The sequence below is a fragment of the Helianthus annuus genome, chromosome 4 (genome assembly GCF_002127325.2).
Source record: "Helianthus annuus cultivar XRQ/B chromosome 4, HanXRQr2.0-SUNRISE, whole genome shotgun sequence".
NCBI classification, from domain to species: Eukaryota; Viridiplantae; Streptophyta; class Magnoliopsida; order Asterales; family Asteraceae; genus Helianthus; species Helianthus annuus.
The window spans coordinates 65224183-65241775 of record NC_035436.2 but is presented as its reverse complement, the minus strand read 5'-3'; the positions used below and the strand labels follow the sequence as shown (position 1 = coordinate 65241775).

At 37.8% G+C, this 17593-nt stretch overlaps 1 protein-coding gene across 1 annotated transcript in view; it reads left to right on the top strand.

The window, feature by feature from the left end:
* Positions 1–17329, top strand: part of LOC110866935 (glutamate receptor 1.4) — a 30624-nt gene extending 13295 nt beyond the window's left edge. Inside the window, exons 3-8 of the mRNA XM_022116079.2 lie at positions 7538–8253; positions 15408–15977; positions 16060–16173; positions 16285–16369; positions 16512–16897; positions 17003–17329. Of these exons, the coding sequence (XP_021971771.2) occupies positions 7538–8253; positions 15408–15977; positions 16060–16173; positions 16285–16369; positions 16512–16897; positions 17003–17329 (2198 nt within the window). The remainder of the gene's footprint in view (positions 1–7537; positions 8254–15407; positions 15978–16059; positions 16174–16284; positions 16370–16511; positions 16898–17002) is intronic.
* Positions 17330–17593: the final 264 nt, after the last annotated feature.

Below are 17593 nucleotides of genomic sequence, written 5' to 3'. Positions count from 1 at the left end.
TTATTTCCATGAAACGCTGTGCTCGACGAACAGCACTGGCCATGCACCAACGAATGTCGATTAATTCCTTTTCTTCAGGATCTATTTAATCATAGTCCTCTTTCGTTAGGTTGGTGTTGCCTATCTTCCCTGCTACTAACCCTTCATATGATTCCAACACAGATGCTAGAAAGATCATCTGCTGTTTAGCCGACTCCTCATCAAAATTCTGAGCATTCTTTAGGTCTATTGCAATGTTACATTGAAAACTATTCTTTGCATTAGAATGACTTGTAGATGATGAAGATCCACTGTGATAACCACTGTGATTTCCACTACTTTGACCACTTTGACTTTCTTTGCTAGTTGTGGACACATTCTCAGCAGAAAACGCCGTCTTGGGATAAGTTGCTTTTGGCATCATGCTTTTTGGATAATACAAATCCAAATTCTGCTGGTAAGATGAGTGATTGACTTTGTATGTCTTCTTTAGTTCCAACTCATGACATTCAAGTCTCTCAATCAACAAATCCACAGTCAATTTTGCAGGCTCGATAGTGTTTTTCAGCATCAACGCATAATATCTCGAATCCATCTCGTCTGGTAATGAATCGAACAACTTGTCTACTAGCTCATCGTTAGAATATGTAATTTCATGTCTAGCTAGCTCCAGTTTCAAATGCCCAAACCTCTCTATCATCTTTGACACTGATTCATTCTTTAGACATCCGATTAAGTCAAATTCTTTCCTAAGAAGTTTCTTTTTACTTTTCACAATTTCAGCACTTCCTAGACATTTTGTTTCTAACTTTTTCTAGAGATCTTTTGCATTTGAATAATCGATCAATGAGATTATGTCCTCTTTGATGGACTGAAATAACAATGCCACACATTTTTGCTCAGCCACAAATGATTCAATCTCCTCAACTGATGTTAAAGTTTCACCATTTTTGTTTCCATCTTGATAACCAGTTTTTAGACTCCTCCAGCTGGGAAATGCAAATTCCATCAACCAATCTTCAAAATTTCTTGACCACCGACTGTATTCCTCAATAGCCATATTAGCTTTGGTGGTTTGTTGAAGGTTCCAAAGGCACTTTCCGATGCCCAAGCTTCCTTTTTCTTCACATTCGACGGATTCTCATTGTTTTTGCTTGTAGATGAATCGTCATTTCCAGAATTTCCAGAGAATACGTACATGTCGCTAAATGGGTTCAAGAATATGTCATCCATCTTGAGTGTACCCTGCAAAATCAGCAAACACTTAGAAAAATTTTCAAAATTTTGAACAATTGTGACAAAAGAGTGAAATCAGCTTGTATGTCCACAAAAGCGAAATCACTAGTATGGCAAATAAGCGAAACCAACGAATGTCCTTAAAAGCGAAACTACTATTTGACAGATAAGCGAAATTAGCAGTGTCCGAATGAGCGAAACTATATGTGTCCGTATGAGCGAAACTACTCAATGTTCATAAGAGCGAAACTAGCAGGTTATTTCGAGCGAAACCTTCGAGCGAAACTAGGTATTTCAAGCGAAACCTTCGATGTTCGTATAAGCGAAATATGGTTTTTAACTGTTTTTTACCATTTTTAAGCCGTGTTTTAACCTGAATCTTTCTAGGGTTTGTTAATTGTATGTTTCACACGTTATACTCAAAATTCAAGCCATTTCAACCGTAGGAACCAGTTCAAATCGATAAAGTATGAGAGAAAATGAGTAGAAGTAAGAGAATTCGGTAGAATCAAGCTGTAGTAGTATGAACTCCTCGTCCTGAACTCTGATACCACTTGTTGGACCGGTTTCCGACCCTAAATAGTCAGTATAAGTTAGTTCATCTACAAATACAAAGGCGGAATCAATGTAGATGAAGTAACACAACTGTTCCTTTCAATTCCTTCTCTTTATATACTTTCTGGAATGATTTTGACAGAGTTTCGTTACAAAAGCAATGACTAGGTTTCGCTCCAATGTACACGACTGATTCATCTGGTTTTGCTTATACAGACTATATATAGTGCCTGTGGTTTCGCTCATAAGACATGACACAAAAGCGAAACCCCCAAGTAACCAAATAAACGAAACCCGTATTGACTAATAAGCGAAACCTCACTAAATAACCTAATGAACGAAACCTCTAACATTACACCTAAATTTGACTTATCTTGACCTAAGACTCAGTGCAAACGTAGTCAACAGACATTCCGTGCACCAACAAATTAAATAGTTAAAAGAGAATCTATGTGTAAGATTTCATATGAAAGATCTTGGACACTTAAAACACTTTCTTGGTTTGGACCTGAAATATGAATTGAAGGGAATTTTGTTACATCAAAACAAGTATGTTGTGGATATGTTAAGTAAATTTGGTATGGCTGACTGTAAGCCAATAGCAACACCGATGGATGAGAATTTACAGCTATGAGCTAAAGATGGAAGGAACTTGAAGATGCAACGATGTATCGGAAGATTGTGGGTAGCTTAATTTATCTTACTTTGACGAGACCCGATATTTCATACGTTGTGGGAGTTCTCAACAGGTTCATGCAAAATCCTAGGAAGCCACATCTCGATGCAGTAAGACGTGTGCTTCGATATGTGAAAGGGAATCCAAGCTATGGTGTTTTATTTGAGAGGGAGCCCAAGATCGAGTTAACCGGGTATTGTGATGCTGATTATGCTTGTGATTTAGATACCCGACGTTCAACAAGTGGTTATATGTTTATGATTGGTAATGGAGTGGTCTCCTGGTGTAGTAAAAGACAGCCTTCTGTTTCTTTGTCAACAACTGAAGCGGAGTATCGTGCAGCCGCGTTAGCAACCCAGGAATATACATGGTTGGTGAGATTGTTAAAGGAGCCGAATCAAGAGATAGAGAATAAAGTCGTAGTATATGGAGATAATATTTCGTCCATTCGTTTGGCTGAAAATCCGACGTTTCATGCTCGTTCTAAACATACTGAAGTGCATTACCATTACATTCGAGAGAAAGTGCTAAATGGAGAAGTTGATATGAAGTACATGAATACTGAAGAACAACTAGCCGATATGCTAACAAAAGGGTTGTCAAGAAAGAAGATGACTAAGTTCTGTGAAGGCTTTGGAATGGCTAGTGTAAGTGTTGAGAGGGAGTATTGAACGATAAGCAACACTTTCAGATAAGGGAGGATTGGTCTTGATCTCGTAGGGGTGGTTCGAGGAGATATAGGAATAATAATAATTAGCAGATAATGTTAGTTGAAGGTTATAATTATCTCAATAGGTTTTATTATTATTGATTATGTATTCTAGTTGAATTCAAATAAGTGTCCTAGTCTAATTAGAATAAGTTAAGTCTTTTGAAGGGTATTATATAAACCCATTCGTAGGAGTCAGTTTTATTATTCACACAAGTGTGTCTTGTGTTTATTCGTGAGTCGAATGTAAAAAGAAAAGAGTCGTTCTTGTTCGGAACAAATTTGTGTGTCGAGTGCAAACTTTAGGTTTTGATTTCACTTATGATTAAGTTTAACATATCCAATGTTTTAAAAACCGGTATTTTAATGGTATTGGGTTAGACTCAGAAATGGTTCAACCGATTGAATCGGGTTGTACTGGGCGGTTCAACCGTGTTGACTAATTAACTCTATAAATCCATAAAATATAATTTCAACTCAAAAAATAATCTAAAACTACATCATTCCATAATAAAAAATATTCCAAAAGTTAATCCACATTCAAAAAATTATCCAAAAGTTTATGATTAAATACGCTAGCAATTAGCAAACACTATACCAATTAACAACATTAATGATCGAACAAAAGTTAAAAGAAGGTAAACCTAGATGATTGGTTGAAGAACTTAATTTGAAAAACCAATGATTTTCTATTTTTAAGTGAGGAAGACGTTTGATCGATGTGGATTGTCAATTGTGGGCGCTAAGTTTTACACTTTAACTATGAAGGTAAATAGTAACCTTTTTTAGGAAACTACCGGTATACCGGTTTAAACCGGTAAAACCCAATTAATATACTGGCGGTATAAAGTTTTTGCCGTTTTCTTAGTTTACCGGTATGATTCGTGTCGGCCAAGCATCCGGCATCTGGTTTAACTAGTTCAACCGGTCGGTTTAAACCGGTTTTTAAAACATTGATTGTATCCTTTAAACTTAGGTCATGGCATAATGAATAATACACACACACACATATAGATGGGTGAGGTTCGGATACGAAGTCCATTTTTCTTACAAAGTGTACAAAGTCATAAAACACCACGATTTCAGCCATAAAACATATTCAAAACCCACAAATAACAGAGTGAAGATCACTCAACACAATATCCAAACCCTAACAGTCCATAAATACTTCAAACTCACGATTGTAGAACTATGAATTTAAAACACAACATGATAATAAACATAAAACACACTAATGTTAGTCATTCGATAATCAAAGCCTTATCATACAAAACACAATACAAAATCCACAAATATGACGTTTTAGTAATCTTCACTTTGTTATTTGTGGGTTTTGAGTGTGTTTTATGGTTGATATTATGGTGTTTTATGACTTTTTACACTTTGTAGAAAAAATAGACTTTATACCCAACACACACACACATATATATATACATATACACACACACACACACACACACACATATATATATATATATATATATATATATATAGAAAGTATATCGTAAATAATTACGGCTTAACGTACTTCACGTACCACAACGTGCGTGATTTGTTATATAACATGCGTGATTAATGTTTTCAATATGCGTGAATATTGTGTTTCAACATGCGTGATTTTGGATTTTTGAGTTATCACGTGCGTGATTTTAAAATAAACATGCGTAATTACCTGTCGTACGTGATGTACGTTAAGCTGTAATGTACGTTAACCTTCCTATATATATATATATATATTCCTTGAATCTGATAACAAGGCATAAAATCTTTGCTCTTGTTCAAGCCTGATAGACTGGACTGTTGGACTATGAAGCACAGGGACGACATATTGCATCGAGTACCTGTCCGGGGACGGAAACGCGTAGGGGACTGCTCAGGGACGTTTCCTAAACGTACCAGGGATATTGGGTACTTCCAAAACTGAGTATCGGGGACGTTTCCTAAAATATTTAGGGTTTTAACCCTTTTAACTTCCAAATACGTAAGTCGGCCTTTTTTTTAGTTATATATGCTACGTCGGCCTGTTATAAATATATATGCTATTCTAAACATTCATGTACAACAAGTCTGATCATCATCTCTATTCAAGTATTCATCATTCATCGAAGATGTTAGGTTTTTGGAGGTTGCCGGTCTTTCGCTAGATGAACCGGAATTTGAAAACGTTTTGATTATTGATAATTAATTACCTATGGTTGGTGTAGTGTTTTTGGAGTTTAATATATTTTTGGACTTTGTTTAATATCTTTTATTTATGGGACTTTGTTTAATATATTTTTATTTTTTAATATAATTTTTTTGCCGTACCCGTATCTTGTATTTTTGAGTTTTTCCGTTCTACGTACCCGTATCGTCCCTGTACCCAAATCTCATACCCGTATCCGTGCTACATAGCTGCTGGATATCAAGAAGCCAAATAAAACACTGTCGTGGGAAGACTTAGATGGAATGTAAATCGATGTAGCAGTAACAAAACACAGGCTTAACAAACCTTTTTGTGGGATTGAGATTGAAAACACACCAGACTATTGAAATATAACTTCCTAATCCATGTGGGTCAAAGTTAACAGGTCACTTATGCAATGTAGTCATAGTATGTTTAGTGTTAAATATGTAATAGTTATAAGTCAAAGGTTTTGTATACAGTATAACCTGATAAATAGAAACCATATGAAGGGAAGGTCACGATGCTTGCCAATACGTCATTCCAAATTGGGATTATATAATACCCTTGATATCAAAGACTATAAACATATGATTGCTCATTCAGAAAGTAAAGTTTAAGTTTGTGTTTATTCGTTTTCCGTTCAATTATGTGTTCTTAGATGATCTTGGGCAACACAGATTGATTTACACGATAACAGCAATGCATATCACTTGATATCAATCGACATTGTTTATGAACATTGAAAAACGTGCTAGCGAACTGATGTGTCTCTTGACATGCCGTTTACATATACATGTCGTCTAGTAATAACCGTAACCATAATGTTACAACTTTACATATTGACAAATACTATTTACAAATATTACCTAACAGATCCAAAAGTTAATATTAATACTAACATAATATCCTAAGTATTATGATTAAGGCTTCATTGTCTCCCTTAATTATAAAAGTTAGGTCTTGAACATGCCTTCATTCAATCATTTAGATAACTTCCTTTTATTCATTCTAGTGGGTCGCTTGAGGTTCCCGGTTCTTCAACCTCAACTTTGACGTTCCTAGCCTTCATGTTGTAATAGCACTCAATCCCAAGTAGAGTAGATAAATATTATGTCGTACTTCATATCAAAGTCAGATCCAATATCCACACCTATCACATCCCAAGCATAAGTTATCGTTGCTTCAACATATCCTACATGTAGCTGTGCCACCTTATAGAGATCATAATGATCTATTGCATTGGCATTACATAAGTATGGTGGGATCTGCCTTTCAAAAAGGGACACGAGATATTCATTATGATACCAATCAACAAGTTCATTGAACATGTTCTTAAATTCTTCGGTATACTTGTTGATCATGGTACGAACTTGCAAGGTTTTGAGGAAGTCCATGCAATCATCCATGGAAGATACACATCGATACATAGCGGGTTCTTCTATTTTCACATCTCGGTTAGCTTGACATCTAGTGCATCATAATTAATTTACAAATACTCGTTCCTTTTTCTTTCAAATTTATCCGACCCATTTGAACTTCAGTCTTCTATTTTCCCTTTGTCATCCCATTTTATATGGCATTTATCACCATCAAATGTTACATTCAAGCCTTGTTTATTGAGATGATTTAGACTTAAAAAGTTTTCGTCTAAACTTGGATCATAGTATACTCCTTTGATTAGTATATTTTTTTCAGTTTTTTTTTTTTTCACTTAGATAATTGTTTTAGGTATAAAAGAATTCAGTTTAACGTAATTTTACATGTGTGAGATGTATATGCTTAATGCTTACTTACATGTTAAATATTCTAAATTAATGGACGTGAGATATATTTATGACACTATGAATTTTAGATGTTAAAAAACAAATGGAAACATAATTTTACAATTTTTTAAAACAAGTAAACTTAAACAACTCAAATATCCTAACTTATACTACTAAACGAGTAGAAACACTAAGAAACTTGATCATCATAAAAAAAGATTACGTAATTACTAAACAAACAAACAAACTAGGAGACAATGATAAATTTCTCCTTTCTTTCGTCTTCTCATCGCTGTCTCCATCTCACCAGGGCAGCCGATCCTGATGTGTGAGTGTGTGCGCGTGCGAGCAGGTGGGCGTGTGGGTGTAGGTGTGTGTTCGTGGGTGGGTAGGTGTGGGTGGTGTGTGTGTGTGTGTTGTGAATTTTATAATATGTTTTGTTTGCATACCAGCTCTTGATCTTCTTGAGAAAACAAAAGTGCAAGCAATTTTAGGTTCACAATCTTCAGCCGAAGCGATGTTCCTGGCTGTATTGGGGGACCAAGAAACATTACCTATTCTTTCACTTTCATCAATTCCATCTTCTAGAAGACATCCTTACTTCCTTCAAATTACAGAAGATGAAACAACTCAAGTTAAAGCCATTGTATCAATGGCATTATCCTTTGGATGGAAGAATGCTATTCTAATCTTTGAGAACACTGAAAATGGGAGAGACATGGCTACATTTATGACCAATTCCCTCCAAGAAAAGAGCATAACTATAACATATATGAGCTCTATTTCCACCTCTACTAGCAATGAAATTTTACAGAAAGAGCTTCACAAGTTTTCGAATATGCAAACAAAGCTATTCATCGTACATGCTTCTCATTCCCTTGCATCCCACCTTTTCCAAAATGCAAAGTATCTAGGAATGATGGATGCAGGTTACAAGTGGATTGTCACCAGCAAGACTATGAACCTTTTGAATATCATGGATGGTGAAGTTATCAAGTCTATGCAAGGGGTGGTGGGTTTTAAATCATATATCCCTCCATCAAGGGACCTTCAGAAACTCACATTGAAATGGAGGAAGGAATATCATGTGATGGAGCCCAAGGATATAAACGCTTATGCTATTTCGGCGTATGATGGAATTTCAGCACTGGCAATGGCTGTTGAGAATGTAAGAATGTTTTCTCAGAATTGATTCTTCCCATTTATCTCATTGATAATATATAATACAAAATAGTTACAAACAAGATCTCCTATAATCTTTACAATAATGAGTAAATCAATTGCCTAAAATATACAAGATACTATTACACCCCCGCAGTCGAAACATCGGGAGGACCGATGTTGAGGCTGGAACGAAAATCATCGAATAAAACATGCGGGAGCCCCTTGGTAAAGATATCGGCAATCTGAAGACGGGAAGGAACATGTAAGACACGAATGTGACCACGCTGAACCTGTTCACGAACAAAATGAATGTCGAGCTCAATGTGCTTGGTGCGCTGATGTTGTACTGGGTTACCGGAGAGATAGACTGCACTGACATTATCACAGTACACCAATGTAGCTTGAGAAAGAGGATGATGAAGCTCGAGAAGAAGATTACGCAACCAACAAATATCCCCAACCACATTGGCAACGCCCCTATATTCTGCTTCCGCACTCGAGCGAGAAATAGTGGACTGGCGCTTGGAAGACCAGGAAATAAGATTATCACCGAAATAAACACAATATCCGGATGTAGACCGGCGAGTGTCAGGGCATCCAGCCCAGTCCGCGTCAGTGTAAGCAATCAACCGTACACTGGAAGTAGCTCCAAGATGAAGACCAAAATCAACAGTACCCTGAAGATATCTAAGAATGCGCTTCAAGGCGTTCCAGTGATCAACCCTAGGGGCGTGTATATGCATGCAAATCTGCTGAACAGCATAAGATATGTCCAGACGAGTAAACGTCAAGTACTGTAACGCACCAGCAAGACTGCCAAATGTGGAAGGATCATCATGAAGAGGGCCGTGGTCAGCAGATAACTTTGACTGAGTGTCAACAGGAGTAGCGGCCGGTTTGCAAGAGTCCATAGATGCCCGATGGAGAATGTCACGAACATAAGCCTGCTGGGATAAAAACATAGTATCACCATCCCGAGTCACCTGTATGCCCAAGAAATAAGAAAGTGGCCCCAAGTCTTTCATAGCAAATTCACCGGACAACTGGCGAAGCAAGCGGATACGAAGATCCTCGGAGGACGTGGTAAGAATAACGTCATCTACATAGATGAGAAGATAAGCGATGTCATGCCCATGATGATAAATGAAGAGAGAGTTGTCTGATTTGCTTTGTCGAAACCCCTGTAAAGTGACAAAATCGGTGAACCGTTGATACCACGCCCGTGGAGCCTGTTTGAGTCCATATAAGGACTTCCGTAGCAGGCACACATGATCTGGAAAATCACGATGCCGAAACCCCATGGGTTGATGCATATAAACCGTTTCTTCTAAATTTCCATGCAAAAAGGCATTAGTGAGATCCAACTGATGAATTTTCCATGACTTCGACAACGCCAGTGATAGGACCAACCGGATAGTAGAAGGTTTAACAACGGGGCTAAACGTATCGCCACAGTCAACCCCTATCTGCTTCTTACGACCATCACACACCAAACGAGCTTTGTACCGTTCCAAAGTACCATCGGACCGAAATTTATGTTTAAATAACCACAAGCTGCGTATAATATTCATGTCAGGTGTTTTGGGTACCAGCTCCCAGGTCTTATTTTTAAGAAGTGCACTAAATTCGTTGGACATGGCATTATACCACTCTGGAGTGGACAAGGCAACCTAAGGACTCTTAGGGACGGGGACAATGGTGGAGGTGTGAAGGGTAAAAATCTGTTTGGGTTTGGTGATACCGCTCATAGAGCGAGTGTGAATTGTTCGAGTGACGGGAGGGGGGGAGGTGGGCTGGTCGGCTGATGTTTGGTGTAGGTGTGGAGACGGGGTGGGTTGGGTTGTGGTTGTAGGTGTGGAGACGGGGTGGGTTGAGGTTGTAGGTGTGGAGACGGGGTGGGTTGGGTTGTTGGGTGGAGTTGCAACAGTGGGTTCAGTAGGGATAACCGTAGATTGGGCTTGAGTAGGTGAGTGATGTGGGCCGATTGAGTGGGCCGGAGCGGAAGGTTGAGAAGTGTGTGATGGGCCGGTTAGGTGTGATGGGCTGATTTCTGTAGGCGATGGTGGGGCAGTGGGTAAGGGAGGTGTGACATTAGGGGTTGGGGAAGGTTTGGTGGATTTGTGGGTATTTTGTAAGTATTCCCACATTAAGGGGTTAATGGTCGGGTTTAGAAAGTCGTCAGAGGGCGGTTTAGAGGGGGATTGAATGGTGTAAGGAAAAATAGATTCCTCGAAGTGAACGTGGCGAGAAATAATGAGTTGGTGAGAGGTGAGGTCGAGACACTTATAACCACGATGGTTAGAAGGATAACCAAGGAAAACACAAGGGTTGGACCGGTAGTCAAGCTTGTGGATGGATGTGGAAGGGGTAAGAGGGTAACACAGGCAGCCGAAAACACGAAAATGATCGTATTCCGGTATGCAATTATAAAGCAAGGTTGAAGGCGATTTAAAATGGTGAGTTTTGCTTGGTAGAATGTTTAAAAGATAGGTGGCAGTCTCGAGAGCATGATGCCACATGTTAAGGGGAAGAGACGTGTAACACACTAGTTATTAATTAACGAATTTGTATGTAATTACCAACAATTAGATGGGTAGTTAAGACAACACATATTATATAAATACGGGTTTATTAAAACTTTTACAAATTATAATTTATTCTACATAACGTGATCGAAATTCGTTGTTTAAAATTTACAACGTGGCAAAGTGCGGAAGCATGTAACTGCATCCAAGGTGTACCTACATTTCATAAACATGAAATGCTTTAGTCATACAGGGCTTAAAACGTGTCTAAACGAGTCCGAGAAACAATTGATAACAAAAACAAAAATTTCAACCTAGCCTCCACCGTAACTTACGGTGGCACCGTAAGTTACGGTGGCCTCTGAATGTTAATTCCCCCCACCGTAAAACAGGGGGAATCTACCGTAGCTTTTTCATCTCCACCGTAACTTACGGTGGCACCGTAAGTTACGGTGGCCTCTGTGCAGCCCAGTATCCTTTTTGCCGTAATTGGCACGAAATGTTTCGTATCTTTCAAACCGCTTATCCGTTTGACCTACCGTTTCTTCCTACATGATTGCAATTTAATTCTCCATCATATGGAGTTAAAATCCGACATCCGGCTTGATAAAATTTAAGACTTTTAAGTCTTCGGCTTATTACTCTTTTACCAAAATTTGACCCGTTCGTGATTTTATCAAACATGCAAGTTTGTTTGACCCTTAATTCTCATAAATCAATTAAATTCAATGATTTCTAACATATTAGGTTCCAATTATAGAATTATATATCTTCTTTAACCCATTTTCACCCATATGCTTATTTTGACCCGTTTGAGGTATTTAAGCATATTTTAAGCACCAATTGCTTTCATTCATTTCCAAATACATATGTCCACATTTCTTATAAAAGGATCTTCCACCACAACTATATTTGTGGTGGATTCAATGTGGTGACTTATATATATATCAAAATTTACCCTTTAAATCGTTATTTTACGGCAAAGACTCAAATAGAGCCATTTGACTAACGTTTTACATCCTTCAACTTCTATACTCATCCTAAGTAATTATCTAATTGTAAAACTCGTTTCCAAACAACCTTTAAGGGTTGTTTGTTCAATTTAGCCTACAAGGGCGTTTTGGTCAACATTAGTCCTTCATTTACGACGAATGACTTTTAGTTACTTGTTTAACCCAAACTCCGATCTTTTAACTATGATTTTATTTGAAAGGGCACTAGGCCTTTCGAATATAATGACCATCGTCCGTAACATTTGGCTTACCTATTAGGGTAATCAAAAACTTATTCTAGACTTCGTTTAACTCTCATTAGTCTTACATTTAAATGAGAGTTATCTTATTATGCGTACCTGGCTCGGATCATTACATTGACCCATTTAAGTACCTTGCCTCGATATCTACTAAGTAATAGCGATGTAAATATCCACTCGATATTTATTTCTGAAATCAAACAACTCATCAAACCATTAGTCGATATTGTCAAAAAGTGATATTTTCACCTTTTGACCCGTTGGTCTAAATGACCGATGATATTGGCGAGATAAAGCTTATTGCCATCTCGTCTACACGACTCGTTCCAATTTACACCGCACGGTCGTTTTAACTATAATTAACCTCTTAACGCTTTTTGGCCTATTAAGGCTTACGAAATATGTATCTTTCAAAAACCGATAATTATTGTCAACAAGTGTCCAAATTTCAATTTTTACCCTTATTGGTTATCTTGTTCCGTACGACTACACGCCGGAAACACCATATCTCAATTTCCCATTTGTCTTGTTCGAAATCAAAACAACAAAAGGACATTCTAAACTATATGACTAGTGTAAGCTATACTTACCTTGCATCCATGCCACGCTTTTCTTTCCGTACGTGCTCCGTTTGACCCGCTTCATCCACAAGCTTCCACCTAGCTTGTTAGGCGTCAAACTATCATCATATTTCATAAGATGGTTAATTTAGTCATTGTTAATCATAACTATTCCATCTTACGTATTTTTTTATCAAATTTATCATTCGATCTTACTAATGGTTGGTTTGACTACTAAAAGTCAAACGCCCCTTAGCATATAAATGCACATTCAAGCTCTATCTATCAATTAGTAGCTAACATGATCTTATACACTTAGTTACATGAACATGGCTACCAAATTTCATCACAACATTCAAAATCCATTTCAATCATGTATGAACAAGTTCCCAAATCACTAAATTTGTTTGAGTGCATTGTTTCTATTATCCAATATGATGATTTTAAACATAGACTTATCATCATCCTTACTATTATATCAAAACCTACTTCCTAGTTTACTTGTTAATCACATACAAGTGATATTACTTCAAGTTCCTCATAATTTCATCATATCTAACAAAACCCACTTCAACCATATATGAACAAGTACCCAAATTCATGGTTAAATCGAACACCTTCTATTTGTTTTCATGCATGTTGATTCTAAGCATGGTTATATCATCAAAATCATCATAACATTAAAACCCACTTGTCTAAGTGTGTTAATTCATCAAATCCTTCAATTTATAGCATGTTATGTATGATTTTTCACTTAGGGTTTCGCTCCTAAGCAAGTATACATCACTAATCTAGCCATAGCTTCTCTAATCCATGCCTAATTCACGATTAGGATGTTTATCCAATTTTTACAACTTCACGAATCATCAAGATTTTACATACCTTACGATCCTCTTGTTCGGGTGATCATTAATTCATGCTCGGTTGTGAATTTGGGCTTCATTTGATCCTTCAATTTGATGGATTTGTTGAAAGTTAGGGTTTGGCTCCATGGGAGCTCCCCTGAGATCGATCCAGAGCACACACTTGTGTGTGTGTTTTGTTTAGTTATTAATAAATAACCTTTCAAGTTATACATTAACCCCTCGTGTTTGATTCGCTATTAAGTAGATCACAACCTACTTATTTCTAATATCAATATTCCCATTTATTAACTAGGTTAGACATTCCTAGTTAACTTAGTGGGTTCGGGGGAAATTATGACTAAGTTTATTTTAGGTCCCGTTAACCCGGGCCTTTTATCCATTTTATTTCCTTAAAAGCTTTTGTTCACTTTTTATTTAATATTAGGATTAATTATTTAAATCCTAATATTTACCGGGTAAATTTTGCCACTAACGGTACTTTCGTCTTTCAGTATTAACGGAGTTTGATTATCAAACCCGTTTTCGGGGTGTTACAAGACGCTTGGGCTAGAAGAGAACGAACCATGTTATTAATGGTGCGGATTTTGCGCTCCGCTTTACCATTTTGGGAAGACGTGTAAGGACAAGAAAAACGGAACTGCATGCCATTATGATTACAAAAATTGTAAAAGTTGTGGTTTGCATATTCTTTGCCATTGTCACATTGGAATTGTTTGATTTTACGCTCAAATTGGGTGTTAATTAGGTTGTGGAGGGTGGTGAATGTGTGGAACACTTGGGACTTGGTTGCAATAGGAAAAGTCCACAAGAAGTTGGTAAAGTCATCCAAGAAAAGGATGTAATATTTGTGACCACCCGTGCTAAGTACGGGTGATGTCCAAAGGTCACTGTGAACAATGTCAAAAGCTGAATGAGTACAATTAACAGAATCATAAAATGGCAATTTAACACTTTTACCAAAAATGCAAGATTGACAAAGAGTTTTATTAAATTTTCCAAAGTCAACAAAAGAAGATAGTTTCAAGGACTGAAGCAAGTGTTTGCCAGGATGGCCCAAGCGTTGATGCCAGCGATCTTGAGACACAGCAGCAAAAATAGAAGGTGAGGTGGGTTGAAGAGGTAGCGGTGCAGTCAAAGGATAAAGATCGCCTGTGCTATTGCATCGTAGGATAGGTGCCCGAGTTTTGAGGTCCTTCACAAGAAAACCAAACGGGTCAAATTCAACAGTAACTAAATTTTCAGTGGTAAGACGACGAACAGAAATAAGGTTTTTGATTAAGTTTGGTGCAAATAAGACATTGTTAAGTTTAAGTGGTGGATAGGGGGGAGGGGAGGACCTGGTTGCCTTGAGCCAAAACAGGGATAGTCATGCCATTACCAACGATTATATTTTTATTAGTGCACCTATTAAAATTAGACGGGGAGTATATACCTTGCTCGTTGGCCGAGTGAGAAGTAGCTCCTGTATCCATTACCCCATGGTCCGACTGGTTAAGTGCCAGGGAGTAGAGGGCCTGTTCGATGTCAGTGGGAGAGTAGCTAGTTTGATGGGCTTGATCCGGCCTGGGGCCCAAGATGCCTTGATAAGATGAAGTATTGGGCCTTGACGGATACGGACATGGGGGTTGGGCCGAGTTGTTGGAGTTTAGAAGGCTGGCCCACTGGGAGGCGGTCCAGTTACTGGGAAAAACGATGTACGGGTGGGTTGGGTTTTGAGTTTGGTTGGAATACCGGTTGCCACCGCGACCCGAGAAGGATCGACCGCGGCCGCGGCTACGTCCACCGCGGTTCCGACCACGCCCCATGTCGGACTGCTGAAAGTAAACAGGCTGTTTACTTTCAGAATTGATTCTTCCCATTGATCTCATTGATAATATATAATACAAAATAGTTACAAACAAGATCTCCTATAATCTTTACAATAATGAGTAAATCAATTGCCTAAAATATACAAGATACTATTAGAGAAGACACAGTCTGTTCTTAAGCTGAACAGAAAAGATTTTGAAACGACTAGCTTAGCTCAATGGGGCACAACACTTCTGAATCAGATGTTAAGAATCTCATTTGATGGTTTAAGTGGTCATTTTGAATTCTTAAATGCGACACAAGTCCTAGAAATAATAAATGTGATAGGGAAAGAGGAAGTGAAGGTTGGGTTTTGGACAATAGATGCTGCTTTCTCCAAAAATATTGGTAAGCTGAACTCTTTTCCCAATGATGGCCTTGAATCTATCATTTGGCCAGGAGGTATCTTGGATAATCCAGTGCGCAGGATGCCACAAGTTAGTAATAGGCGCCTAAGAATTGGGATTCCACTGCAATACAGATCAGGGGCCCTTTTTCAAGTTGAGTATGATGCTCAAACTAGTTCAACCGTTGTTTCAGGGTTTTGTTCAGAAGTGTTCCTAGCTGCCTTTGCTGGATTAGACCCCAGTGTAGTCTTTCAGTTCATTCCATTCAAACCTAAAGCTGGAGTTGGTACAGTAAAATACAATGATCTTATAGATCTAGTCCATGCAGCGGTATGCATAATTTTCTAACCCAATATTCTACTTAAGCAAGAAATCACAGTAATATGTTGTGTCGCATTATTGTTTGTCTCAGGAATTTGATGCTGCCATCGGAGATATAACAATCACAGCTAACAGATCTCTATATGTCGACTTTACATTGCCATACACGGATCTTGGCCTTGCAACACTATCTCGAAATGCAGATGCAACTTCAAGCCTGTGGATATTTATGAAACCACTTAGTTCAGATCTTTGGATTGTATCTGCTTGCTTCTTTATATTACTGGGATTTGTCATTTGGATTCTTGAACATCAGATGAATGATGAATTTCAAGGTCCAATGGTACAACAAATAGGAGCAACCATGTGGTTTGCCTTTTCAACCCTTGTCTATGCTCATAGTAAGCTATCACATTTTCTTTTCACAGTTCATACAACCAAGTTTCAGTTTCAATTTGTGGCATAATCGTATCCAGTTTACTCCATTTAATAAATAAATATACTTAGTTAACTTGAGATGGTGTTTGAATATTGAAATTGCAGGACAGAAGCTGAAAAGTAATCTGTCAAGATTTGTTGTCACTGTGTGGTTGTTCGTAGTGCTCGTGCTCGTTTCTAGCTACACTGCAGCACTAAGTTCCCTACTAACCGTTGAACAGATTCAATTAGCTTCGAAGGGAGGCTCAGTTGGGTACCAACATGATTATCCTTTGCACGGAGTTATTGTTAGGAATGTGAATTTTTTAGACACAAGGTTAAAGTCATATCATACAATAGAGGAACTTGCTGATGCTTTGTCAAAAGGGAGTAAGAAAGGTGGTGTTGATGCAGTTATTGAGGAAATTCCTTACATCAAGGAATTCCTTGCACAATATCCATTTGGCTACTCCGTGGTTGTGTCTGAAGATGTCACTAACGGTTTTGGCTTCGTGAGTGTTGTCACTCCATTATTCTTAAGTTAAATCTGATCTTTGACTTTATAGATGAATTCTTAACATATATTTTCCTAGTTTAAGGTAAGCCATGATTTTCAGGTATTTCCAAAAGGTTCACCTTTGACCCTTGAAATCTCGACACAGATTGCCAGATTGCGAGAAGATGGGACTTTACAAAATTTACAAAGTAAATGGTTTGGCCAAAAACCAAATCCACAGTCAACACCTGCACCGAAGATTTTAAACTTTAAAGGGTTGCGTGGTCTATTTCTTATCAGTGGGGTCTCAATGGCAGCTGCTATTTTCCTATTCACGCTTTATTACATTCATGAGAAAGTGCATTATACCTATGCAAAGCTGACTGGAGGAAGGCTAGCATCCATCTTGAGATTTCTTTTGCCTCAAAGTACCATTGGAGTTGAATGAAGATGAACCAAATAAAAAGTAGATATATTCCATTCACCTTGTTTTATATATCTATTCGTTGCACTATTATCCATATTATTGTTGGTTGTTCATATCCTCTTATGATAATATGTCTTGAAGGTTACTGCAACTTCTCAATAATAATATCCTCCTCTTATCAATAATAATATCTAAATAATGTATTATATATAATAACAAATAGTAACTTAGCTTGCCTCACAACACCATCGCATCTCTTCGTTCAAAATGCACCGAATCTTTGAA